General features: G+C 53.1%; 1 protein-coding gene across 2 annotated transcripts in view; it reads left to right on the top strand.

The window, feature by feature from the left end:
• The window catches only part of iqgap2 (IQ motif containing GTPase activating protein 2), a 42,326-nt gene that overhangs the window by 10,964 nt on the left and 19,073 nt on the right, over positions 1 to 12,289 (top strand). Inside the window, exons 3-16 of one of the 2 annotated variants that reach the window (XM_084457318.1) lie at positions 914 to 1,070; positions 1,999 to 2,076; positions 3,758 to 3,834; positions 6,475 to 6,542; positions 7,313 to 7,426; positions 7,633 to 7,811; positions 9,136 to 9,223; positions 9,424 to 9,587; positions 9,713 to 9,800; positions 10,290 to 10,453; positions 10,538 to 10,701; positions 11,597 to 11,721; positions 11,896 to 12,059; positions 12,175 to 12,288. In XM_084457318.1, coding sequence (XP_084313444.1) covers positions 914 to 1,070; positions 1,999 to 2,076; positions 3,758 to 3,834; positions 6,475 to 6,542; positions 7,313 to 7,426; positions 7,633 to 7,811; positions 9,136 to 9,223; positions 9,424 to 9,587; positions 9,713 to 9,800; positions 10,290 to 10,453; positions 10,538 to 10,701; positions 11,597 to 11,721; positions 11,896 to 12,059; positions 12,175 to 12,288 — 1,744 coding nt within the window. The remainder of the gene's footprint in view (positions 1 to 913; positions 1,071 to 1,998; positions 2,077 to 3,757; positions 3,835 to 6,474; positions 6,543 to 7,312; positions 7,427 to 7,632; positions 7,812 to 9,135; positions 9,224 to 9,423; positions 9,588 to 9,712; positions 9,801 to 10,289; positions 10,454 to 10,537; positions 10,702 to 11,596; positions 11,722 to 11,895; positions 12,060 to 12,174; position 12,289) is intronic. The other variant, XM_084457319.1, reaches the window with a different exon arrangement.

The following is a 12,289-nucleotide window of genomic DNA, read 5'->3' on the forward strand; positions in this document are numbered from 1 at the left end:
TGGTGGCGTACGGTAGGGGACGTGGCGTACGGTAGGGGACATGGTGGCGTACGGTAGGGGACATGGTGGCGTACGGTAGGGGACATGGTGGCGTACGGTAGAGGACATGGTGGCGTACGGTAGGGGACGTGGTGGCATACGGTAGGGGACACGGTGGGGTACGGTAGGGGACACGGTGGCGTACGGTAGGGGACACGGTGGCGTACGGTAGGGGACGTGGTGGCGTACGGTAGGGGACACGGTGGCGTACGGTAGGGGACACGGTGGCGTACGGTAGGGGACACGGTGGCGTACGGTAGGGGACGTGGTGGCGTACGGTAGGGGACATGATGGCGTACGGTACGGGACGTGGTGGCGTACGGTAGGGGACACGGTGGCGTACGGTAGGGGACACGGTGGCGTACGGTAGGGGACACGGTGGCGTACGGTAGGGGACACGGTGGCGTACGGTAGGGGACGTGGTGGCGTACGGTAGGGGACGTGGTGGCGTACGGTACGGGACGTGGTGGCGTACGGTAGGATCGGGCACCGAGGCCCACAGCAGCAGTTCCCCTGAGCAGGAACACCACGGCCAATATTGACTCACTAGCGTAGGCGTCCCTTCTGCCAGGTAATGGCTCGCACGCCGCCGCTGTCACGTCTGGGGTCACGAGGTGAGGGACGGACCAAGGTCCTGTTTGTTTATATCCCCCTGTAGCCACGGCGACGGGTTTGGTATTGAGAGGAAATCTAACTAAGGGCCAGAAAATTTGCTTCCAAGAGGTCCTAGACAGGCTATTACTCACGGCTCAGCTAGTTCATGTGTCCTGTTATTTTTCGAGGTATAATCAGTTGTTAGACCGCCCCGCCCCCCATGACGGCGTCCCAGGCTCCCCGGCTAGATCTGCGCTGAGGTCAGTTCTTGTGTTCCCAGGTGGATGGAGGCGTGTCTGGAGGAAGACCTGCCCCCCACCACAGAGCTGGAAGAGGGTCTGAGGAACGGAGTCTACCTGGGCAAGCTGGCCAAGTTCTTCGCCCCCAAGACGGTCTCGGAGAAGAGGATCTACGACAGGGACCAGGCCCGCTACAAGGTGCCCCTTCACATCCTGGTCCTTTACTGTCGGACACCCCTCTTTTTACACTCTTCTGCTTAGAATATGTTGTTCATCTTTATGGCTGAAATTTTATTTTAAAACTTGTATTCAAGCTCCATTGTAGAGGCGGAATGTATTCACAGTTGTAGGATTCAACTCCAGTCTGATCAAAGTTATGATGCATGATGGGAAATGCTGCCTCATTACGTCAAGACGATCTCAGACTCGGGTCCTTCTCACTCCGGGGGGGGGGATTCCACCAGGCAGACGTACAGATTCATCAGACAGCTGGGCGTCCTCCCCCCCACGCAGGCTCCTCCCCCGCTGACTCCCGCACACTGCTGTGGTGTCAGACAGGAAGTCTCTAATCCCCCGTCCATCACAGATAGCCTCATTTCCTGTTCATGGTGTCCTCCTGAGAGAGAGGGAGAGAGAGGGAGAGGGGGAGAGAGAGGGGGAGAGAGAGGGAGAGAGAGAGAGAGAGAGAGAATAGTTCGGGGAGAGGGAGAGAGAGGATGAGAGTCGCAGACTGAGGGAGGGAGGGAGGGAGGGAGGGAGGGAGGGAGGGAGGGAGGGAGAGAGAGAGAGAGAGAGAGAGAGAGAGAGAGAGAGAGAGCAGCTGCACTGATGCACTGATGCAACACACTGACGTGTGTGTGTGTGTATGTGTGCTGTCACACTATTGGACTGTTGTGGTTTATGTGTTAGATAATAGGTTGATGACCTCGACCTTGTTGACACCATTGTGGTTTGATGGTGTGATTTTCTCACACTTGATATTACAGATGTTGCACGAGCGTGGTATTTACATCATGACCGGTAACAGAGGTTGAATTGGTTCCCTGGTTCATTGTGTTGACAGTACTGCCAGTCATGACTCTAATACTGTATGTCTGCCTGAATCTGTATCTTTGTTTGTCTGTAGAGCACAGGACTTCACTTCAGACACACAGACAACACAGTACAGTGGCTTAGGGCCATGGAGTCAGTGGGATTGCCCAAGGTAAGAAGAACAGATATGCAGAAACGCACGCACGCACGTACACTAGAGATGTGCGGATGGAGTTTGAGCGCACCCAAATCCGCGTGCACTCATCAATCATCCACCCGCCACCCACCACCCGAAGTAATTATCTTCAAAAATTTAGAGACCCGCCCCCGCACCCAACCCGCCAAACATGAAGTTATTGTATTTACATTTAAATTAATGTCCAGCCGTTTGTGCTCATTGGCTTTTCATAGAGTCGCATTTTCTTGACTTAAACAATTTAAAAATTATAGGTTACTTACAAATGTGGTCACATTTCTAATGTAAAAATTACTCTTAATATCGCTTAATATTGTTTGCTCTGTTGCAATAATAAAGTCTTTAGAGTAAGTCAAGTCCTCTTGTGCCCTGTTTTATGGAGTGTGCGATCCCCTCCCGTTTTCATACTAGTAGGCTTCATCCCTTTGTGCTGAATCGTTTGCTCTGTGTTTATTCCAACATTCTACCCTACATCATCTCTCTAACAGGGATTCACTTACCGTTTCTGTTGCGGTAGGCCTATAGGATCAGTACAGCAATAAAGTTATCAACTCAAAAAAATATTTAGGCTATTTTTTTTCCTTCGATGCGCACCCGATGTTAGGCCTAGTCTATATTAGGGCTTCCTCTGATGATTAAAAAAAAAGAAAAAAAAGTGCTATATAAATAAAGGTTATTAAATACGAATATAACTGACAAATCCACCCGCAATCCACCCGAAACTAATCACAATGTTGATTTTTATTGGCCCACCCACCCGCGGATGCGGATATCCGCGGATGTCGCGGATATATCCGCAATATTCGCATCTCTAACATACACACACGCATGCACACACACACACACACACACACACACACACATAGTTTTATTGGACTTTCAATCAACCAGTTTAGATAAAGCACCTTTGTGACTTTGTTGATAAGGCACTGGTGCATCTTTCATATGGGTGTTCCCTCAGGAGCGTTCTGTTGGTGGAAAGCGGCAGGTACATTTCATACCCAACTATCATTCTTATCCAACGACAGAAATTAGCCTGTTTTTGATGATGCAGCATCTTCTTTAAAATATCCTGATGAATTCCGCTGTTTGGACATAATATGTCACGGGAACTAGGTGACGTCCAGCGAGGCTATTTCTGTGCATGAACAACAGCGGCCGCGTGTAAAATGAGGAAGGAAGCATCAATGGCAGACACCCAAGGGCAGGAATGACATGTGTCCTCTCTCCTCCGAATGTGACCTGCCTTTCTCTCAGGGTGTAGGCCTACATCATACAGTAGATATTGTACAAGCTTCTGCACACTGTGTCATCTTACAGTACTGTATGTGTATGTGTGTGTGTGTTTGTACACACCTTGTGGTTCAGTGTAATTTTGAATGCATGCAAAAAGACTACTGCCACAGAAATAGAATGGAGAAGTGACATCACAGTTTACAGGGCGTGATTACGGCACGGCACGTTGAACTTGACTCATGACTTTAGGCACAACAAAATGACCAGTAACGGTTTCATGGCGCTAGTCCGTCGGGGGGGATATCTAACTTGACAGGCTGAGAAATGTTCTGCTGCTCCTTGGCTGCAGCAGAATAGAGTGTCACGAGACTCTACCAATAAAAGAGGGATGACTAATGCCTGCTCTGGTTTCTACTTTCAGATATTCTATCCCGAAACAACAGATGTGTATGATCGCAAAAACATGCCCAAGGTGGTGTACTGCATCCACGCTCTCAGGTAAGACGATAGACGAGAGAGAGAGAGAGGGAGAGAGGGAGAGAGAGAGAAGGAGAGAGAGAGAGGGAGAGAGAGCAAGAAAGGGAGGGAGAGAGAGAGAAGGAGAGAGAGAGAAAGAGAGAGAGAGAACTTTTCAACTCTGACCATCCCCCCTCACAGTCTCTTTCTCTCTGACACGGGGGTCATGTCTCGTTTGTGAATTTAGGGAGGTCTGGATGTGTAGATATACAGCCTGCATCTGCTCCAGGGCCCTCCGAGCTACTGTACACCTGGCTCTCAAAACACCAGGGGGGTTACACAGAACAAAACCTAAGAACATGAAAATGAAACCCTACAAGAGGACCTGAAACGAACAAATGAATAACAAGGTGCTTCATGGCGGCACTCCAAACATTTAACAAAAAGAAACATTGTTTTTTTTTTGATGACAGTTTGTACTTGGAGGCGTGTCGTTGTGGATACCTCAGTGACTGGCGTTGATTAATTAAACCCTTGTTCTGGTGTGTTTCCATTGTTGCAGCTAGTTAACGGGTGCTTAGACACACGTCAGTCAGCATCTAAATGTTGCGTTCGACTACGCAAACCTTGGGAGGCGGAGAGGCGTAGATCTGGAAAGTCTGTCACTGCGAGACTAATGGGTGCAGAACCAGCTAAGCCCCACCCCCTGGAACTGATAGGTTACTTCCTGAGTACTTTGAGTCATTTCCTGGCAACAGGCAGCTTCTATCTAGAAGGCTGTAGTGGAGGATTCAGTGTCCACCCAGACATGTGGTGTCTGTAGTCTGTCGGGGGCCATAGTATGATGTCATCCCCGCAGCGTGGGCCTGATGTAGACTGTAGAAGCAATCCAGATGTTGGCTGAGGTTCCAGCCTCATAGTTTCTTTGGCTTGATATTTCACCTTACATTATTTATTTTAGCATTTGTGATTTGACCTAATTCACGAGGCAAGAGGTGACATACTATAGCTTGTATAATCTGAAAGCGGAACTGATACGGCCTATTTTGAGCTGAAGTCTTCTTCCCATATCATGGGGTTTATCCATATGTTAAGATATATGCTTCTCGTCTGCGTTCCTGGGGGGGTTAGGGCAGCTTCACACCAGCTGCAAACCCCTTGGCATGGTTTCTCTCCTGCTAATTGGTAATAAACAGTACAGCTGTGAGGTATGCCAAATACATAGTGAGAGTCGGCCGAAAGCCAGAGATTCATGACAGGATTAGGCTCTGTGTTGTCATGAACATCCTCATGCGGGCCAGGCCTTAGGTCCTGCAACCCCCGGATGTTTGTCCTGCGCTTCTGAGCACTGATTAACCGGTCATCAGTTCATTTTGCACAACGCAGTTCATATTTCTGCCAGGCCAGGGCTCTAAAGAACAACCACCCTCCTTCTCGCCCTAAAACCAGTACAGGACAGTGTGCCAGCCAAGCCCACCACTGGCACTCCGCTCTGCTGTTGCTGCTGTTGCTTCTAAGTGGTGATTCTATTAGCGGCTGGTGTAAACCGAACGACTGCTTTCCAGGCTTGTAGACTACAGATTGAATACAGATAGTGGGCATATTTTTTTGCTTTTTGTTGTGTTTGGTCAGGCCCATGAGAGCCAGCTTCCTTCCCTGCCTGAACACACACGTGCTCTTCCTTCCTGGCTGGCTGGCCGGCCGGACCCCCCATAGGGACCAGGGAATACCCTGCAGAGGACGAACACACAAACACGGCCAGAGAGCAGGGGGGGGCTCGGCCTAATGGACTGCAATGGGGAAAATGGAGACGCAACGCTGTAGAATAGGACCAAACATGGGAGTATCCTGTCATGTGAAATGGGAACGTTTGCGTGCTCGTTTGCATGTGTAAAGACTTTTGTGTGTGTGTGTGTGTGTGTGTGTGTGTGTGTGTGTGTGTGTGTGTGTGTGTGTGTGTGTGTGTGTGTGTGTGTGTGTGTGTGTGTGTGTGTGTGTGTGTGTGTGTGTGTGTGTGTGTGTGTGTGTGTGTGTGTGTGTGGAATGTTTTCTGATTATCGGAGAGCAGCTGCTTATCTCTTGGCCCACAGTCAATGGAAGTGAAGACGCCTCAGCCAGCGGTTGTCTTTTCAGCTCTGGGCTGAGTAAGCAGTTAAACACGTTAAACCTTTCCACTTCCCTCTACTGTATGTACACCTGTGTCCCTGGATCAGACATGTGTTCCTGTTTAATGTTTACACACACACACACACACACACACACACACACACACACACATGGGTCAAAAGGCAGGCTAGCATGCTATTATCCCCGCCCCGTTCAGGGGGACAATGATGCCAGACATACTAGAGTTATCTATAATTCACACCCACTTATCATGGCCCTGCTCTGAGATGAAAGATTAATGCCATTTCCCGCCACCTGTGTGTTTCAGCCTGGGTTCAGGGCGGTATACAGGTTTCAGTTTTGGTCTTGGCTCACTTACTTGAGTGCATGCTGCCCCCTTGTGGGGAGCCTGTGGCGTAGCGTTGGTGGCTTATGCTTGATCACGAGGAGTTGGATGTTGAGCTGCTGCTGTCAAAGCCTGTTCTACGGTGATAGGAGGGTGGGATTCCGAATGAACGTGTCACCTTCAGACACATGACCGTAACCCCCCCCCCCCCCCTCTGTGTTCCATTCCAGCTTATACCTGTACAAGCTGGGCATCGCACCTCAGATCCAGGACCTGCTGGGGAAGGTGGACTTCACAGGTGAGAAGAGAGGACGACCTTGCTAGCCTATCCCTGTCCTAGCTAGTCTATCCCTGTCCTAGCTAGTCTATCCCTGTCCTAGCTGGCCTATCCCTGTCCTAGCTACCCTATCCATGTCCTAGCTAGCCTTTCCCTGTCCTAGCTACCCTATCCATGTCCTAGCTAGCCTATCCCTGTCCTAGCTAGTCTATCCCTGTCCTAGCTAGTCTATCCCTGTCCTAGCTACCCTATCCATGTCCTAGCTAGCCTATCCCTGTCCTAGCTAGTCTATCCCTGTCCTAGCTACCCTATCCATGTCCTAGCTAGCCTATCCCTGTCCTAGCTAGTCTATTCCTGTCCTAGCTAGTCTATCCCTGTCCTAGCTAGTCTATCCCTGTCCTAGCTGGCCTATCCCTGTCCTAGCTACCCTATCCATGTCCTAGCTAGCCTTTCCCTGTCCTAGCTACCCTATCCATGTCCTAGCTAGCCTATCCCTGTCCTAGCTAGTCTATTCCTGTCCTAGCTAGCCTATCCCTGTCCTAGCTAGTCTATCCCTGTCCTAACTAGCCTATCCCTGTCCTAGCTAGCCTATTACTGTCCTAGCTAGTCTATCCCTGTCCTAACTAGCCTGTCCCTGTCCTAACTAGCCTATCCCTGTCCTAGTTAGCCTATCCCTGTCCTAGCTGGCCTATCCTTGTCCTATTGTAACTAGCCTATCCCTGTCCTAGCATAGTACTGATATCCTGGAGGGCCCGTGCTTGCTGCTGTGTGACTCTGCGTCTCCCCTACAGAGGAGGAGATCAACAACATGCGGAAGGAGCTGGAGAAGTACGGCATCCAAATGCCGACCTTCAGTAAGATCGGAGGCATCCTGGCCAATGAGCTCTCAGTGGACGAGGCAGCCTGTGAGTACCCTGGCCGGCAGGCACCCCTACCGGATCCACACCGTTACCGCTGCATTCTGTCGTTTTCAATACCGAGGGGCGTGGGGATTTGAGCAGCTGTAGTTAGTTTTGACCCCATGCTTTACCCCCCCCCCCCCCCAACCAACCACACATGAACACTGCCCTTTGCTGTCTCCTCACCACCCGTCTGTCGCGGCGCCCCCTAGTGCACGCGGCCGTGTTCGCCATCAACCAGGCCGTGGAGCGCGGCGAGGCGGAGGCGACCATGGGGGCGCTGACCAACCCCAACGCCCTGCTGAGGAACGTCCAGGGGGCCCTGGCCCAGGACTACCAGGACACACTGAGTCGCACCAAGACCAGGAAGGATGACCAGGCCTCGGGCAGGGTGAGCGCCATCATACTGTAACCCCCCCCTCCCCCCAGGCAGGGTGAGTGCCATTATACTGTAACCCCCCCCCAGGCAGGGTGAGCGCCATCATACTGTAACCCCCCCCCCCCCCAGGCAGGGTGAGCGCCATGATACTGTAACCCCCCCCCCCCCAGGCAGGGTGAGCGCCATCATACTGTAACCCCCCCCCAGGCAGGGTGAGCGCCATCATACTGTAACCCCCACCCCCCCCCCCCCCCAGGCAGGGTGAGCGCCATCATACTGTAACCCCCCCAGGCAGGGTGAGCGCCATCATACTGTAACCCCCCTCCCCCCCTGGGGTCCTGGGAACTCAACAAGCAGTAGATACAAAGGTCGCAGTAGAGGTGGCCGACCTTGGATCGAACATCAGCTGAACCACTACTATATATGCATTAGCACTGATGACTTAACTTGGACCGGTGTGCGTTAGCAAGTTCATTCTCCGCCAGTCTCAATTCTAGATGAAGGGCGTTTGACCTTAGCGACCCTAACGGGATGTTTGCTATTGCGTTCCTCTGGCTGCAGAGTCAGCTGAACTCCCGCTACACCATCGGTACACTCCACACGCCCGGCATCTCCCCTCCCCCTCTCCCAGACTCCCCCAGGCTCTGCGTAAACCTAACCGGCAAACGGGTTCCGCGACGGTCGGCAGTTTATTAATTGGGAGGATGATGAGAACGGCCCGACTCTGCAAAAAAGAACCCTGGCGATTTTCCCAATGTCACCATAGTGCGTCTGCTGTGACTGTGCCCACGATACTGCAGAGGGGCAGAACTGTTCTGTTCAGTAAGCGCCATGTCAGTAAGCGTACGTTCAGCAAGCGCTACAGTATATTATTACGTTAATCTAACTGTGTGTATGTGTGTGTGTTCTGCTGTGTGTCTGTGTGTGTGTGTCCTGCTGGGTGTGTGTCTTGCTGTGTGTCTGTCCTGCTGTGTCTGTGTGTCTGTCCTGCTGTGTGTCTGTGTCCTGTTGTGTGTCTGCCTGTGTGTGTGTGTGTGTGTGTGTGTGTGTGTGTCTTGCTGTGCATGTGTCTGTGTGTGTGTCTGTCCTGCTGTGTGTCCTGCTGTGTGTCTGTGTGTGTGTCTGTCCTGCTGTGTGTGTCTTGCTGTGTGTCTGTGTGTGTGTCTTGCTGTGTGTGTGTGTGTGTGTGTCTGTGTGTGTCCTGCTGGGTGTCTGTGCATGTGTCTGTCGTGCTGTGTGTGTGTGTCCTGCTGTGTGTGTGTGTGTCCTGCTCTGTGTGTCTGTGTGTGTGTGTGTGTGTCCTGCTGTGTGTGTGTGTGCTCCTCCCCCTCCCCAGCGCTCCTCCGTGGCCTCAGAGGAGAGGGACGTGTACGAGGAGCTGCTGACCCAGCAGGAGATCCAGAGCTGCCTGGACCGCGTCAACAGTACGTTGCTGCAGCACGCGTCTCGTTCTGGGGACACGTTCTGGGGACACATTCTGGGGACACATCGTTACCCTGAGTGTCCTCGGCCCGTCTAACGGCCTCCCAGTTATTCCACATAAAGAGGAAGAAATATGACAAACGTTAAGACAGAAGCAGCGCTCTAAAACCCGTGTCCCTTCCCTGCTCACCCCTGTCTCCAGTCCAGGCAGCAGAGAGGCAGGTGAACGCGGCGCTCTCTGCCCAGGACGAGGCCGCCCTGCTGGCCGGGCTCCGGCTGCCGGCCCTGGGGCTGCTGGGGCTGGAGGGGGCCCACTTCTGCTGGTACCTGGAGCACTTCATCTCCCACCGCCAGAACATGGCCGGGGTCAGTAGGCGTGCGGGAGCAGACCGCGCCCCTCTGCTTGTCGCTACTACCGTATGTTCCGTACAAGGTATAATCAACAGAGCTTATCGGTTTAACCGGTGGATCTCTGGTCCTGTGACCCGTAGGACTCCGGAGTGACCGTGGCGCTGGTGAGGGAGGAGATCCAGAGGGTGCTCAGCTCCTGTAACGACTTCGCTGAGGCAGAGAAAAGAAGTGAGAGCTCTTTCCCCACCGGTCGACGCTCAGTCATGTCGTAGTGGCTTAGTGACGGTTTATTTATCCTTTATTTATGCAGGTTAGTCTATAGAGAACTGTAGGTCCCTTTCTCCAAGACTCCCTGTGAAAACAATGATAGACTATTTTAAATTTAGATTTGCTGGAAGGATTCCGTTTTGTGACTGTATTATACTGAACATACAGTATTATACTATACTGTATATATATGCTGTAATATACTGTACTATACATATATACTGTATTATACTATACATGCTGTGTATACTGTATTATACTATACATATATACTGTGTTATACTATACTGTATATATATATATATATATATATATATATTGTATTATACTGTAATATACATATATACTGTATTATACTATACATACTGTATATATTGTATTATACTATACATATATAGTGTATTATACTGTACATATGTACATATATCCTGTGTGATGTTTCTGTCCCAGAGCTGGAGGCGGTAGCGGCCATCAACGCGGCCATTCGGCGCGGCGTGGCGGTGGAGACGGTGGAGGAGCTGATGAACCCGGAGGCGCAGCTGCCCATCGTCTACCAGAGCGCCGCCAACCTCTACCAGGCCGAGCTGTTCAGCCTGCAGATCCAGGGAACACGGGTGAGACGCGCACACACACGCGCACACACACACACGCACACACACGCACACAGCCTAGCATACCCCTTGTCCTGTGTCCTGCAGCAGGCGGGCCTGGGTCACGCGGAGCTGGGTGTGGCCGTGGAGATGCTGTCCGCGGTGGCCGTGCTCAACGAGGTGCTGGACACCAAAGACCCCCAGGCCGTCACCGAGCAGCTGTGTGACTCGCCCCTGGGCTTCAGCAACATGGACCAGGACAACGTGCACAGGTGAGCCCCGCGACACAGCTGCCCCTCCCCTCCCCCACTGCCCCGCCCACCCCCCACCCCCGCGCAGGCAGCACCGCACGGCCCACGGGCAGCGGAGAGGTATCACAGATCTAACGGCCCCCTCTCTCCTCCCCTCCTCTCTCCTCCCATTCCTCTCTCCACCCTCCTCTCTCCTCCCCTCCTCTCTCCTCCCCTCCTCTCTCCTCCCCTCCTCTCTCCTCCCTCCTCTCTCCTCCCATTCCTCTCTCCTCCCCTCCTCCCTCCTCCCCTCCTCTCTCCTCCCTCTCTCCTCTCTCCTCCCCTCCTCTCTCCTCCCATTCTTCTCTCCACCCTCCTCTCTCATCCCTCCTCTCTCCTCCCCTCCTCTTTCCACCCTCCTGTCTCCTCCCTCCTCTCTCCTCCCCTCCTCTCTCCACCCTCCTCTCTCCTCCCCTCCTCTCTCCACCCTCCTCTCTCCACCCTCCTCTCTCCTCTCTCCTCCCTCCTCTCTCCTCCCTCCTCTCTCCTCCCTCCTCTCTCCTCCCCTCCTCTCTCCTCCCATTCCTCTCTCCTCCCCTCCTCCCCTCCTCCCTCCTCCCCTCCTCTCTCCTCCCCTCCTCTCTCCTCCCCTCCTCTCTCCTCACATTCCTCTCTCCACCCTCCTCTCTCATCCCTCCTCTCTCCTCCCCTCCTCTCTCCTCCCCTCCTCTTTCCACCCTCCTCTCTCCTCCCTCCTCTCTCCTCCCCTCCTCTCTCCACCCTCCTCTCTCCTCCCCTCCTCTCTCCACCCTCCTCTCTCCTCCCTCCTCTCTCCTCCCCTCCTCTCTCCTCCCTCCTCTCTCCTCCCCTCCTCTCTCCTCCCTCCTCTCTCCTCCCCTCCTCTCTCCACCCTCCTCTCTCCTCTCTCCTCCCTCAGGTACGCAGACACCCTCATCGGGCTCCGAGTTGAGGCCCTCTCCCAGGGACAGGAGTTCCTCACCTGGAACGACGTTCAGAAGTGCATCGACGGCGTCAACGTCCAGGTGCACGAGGAGCACGAGCGTAAGTACCGCCCGCAAACCCCAGGGGGCGGCGTCGCGGACGCGGAACGACGGAGCCAAGGCTCCGGGGCCAGAATGCGTGCGAATCTCCTTTGAGAGAAAAAGAAGACTACCGTCACTGTGTCCCAAATAAACTGAACCCCCTGCCTCCCCCCCACCCCCCTTCCTCCCTCAGGCATCATAGCTATCGCTGAGATAAACGAGGCGCTGAACTCGGGAGACCCGGAGCTGACCCTGGCCGCCCTGCTCCTCCCCACGGCCAAGCTGCAGGAGGTGAACCCGGCCACGGCCAAACACTACCACGACCTGCTGCAGCGCACCAAGCTGCTCCTCTGCCAGGTAACCGGCTGGACCGGGAGACACGCCTGCGCTATCGTCTGTCCTGATCTGGTTGATTCTTCTTTCTTTTTTTTTTAAAGATATTTTTTAAGGCGTTTCTGCTTTATTACGATAGGACAGTGTAGGTGACAGACAGGAAAGGTGGGAGAGAGAGAGAGAGAGGGGAAGACGTGCAGCAAAGGGCTGGATTCGAACCCGCGCCGCTGCAGAAAGGACTATCCTTTACATGG

The sequence above is a fragment of the Borostomias antarcticus genome (genome assembly GCF_949987555.1).
Source record: "Borostomias antarcticus genome assembly, chromosome: 23".
Classification (NCBI taxonomy): domain Eukaryota; kingdom Metazoa; phylum Chordata; class Actinopteri; order Stomiiformes; family Stomiidae; genus Borostomias; species Borostomias antarcticus.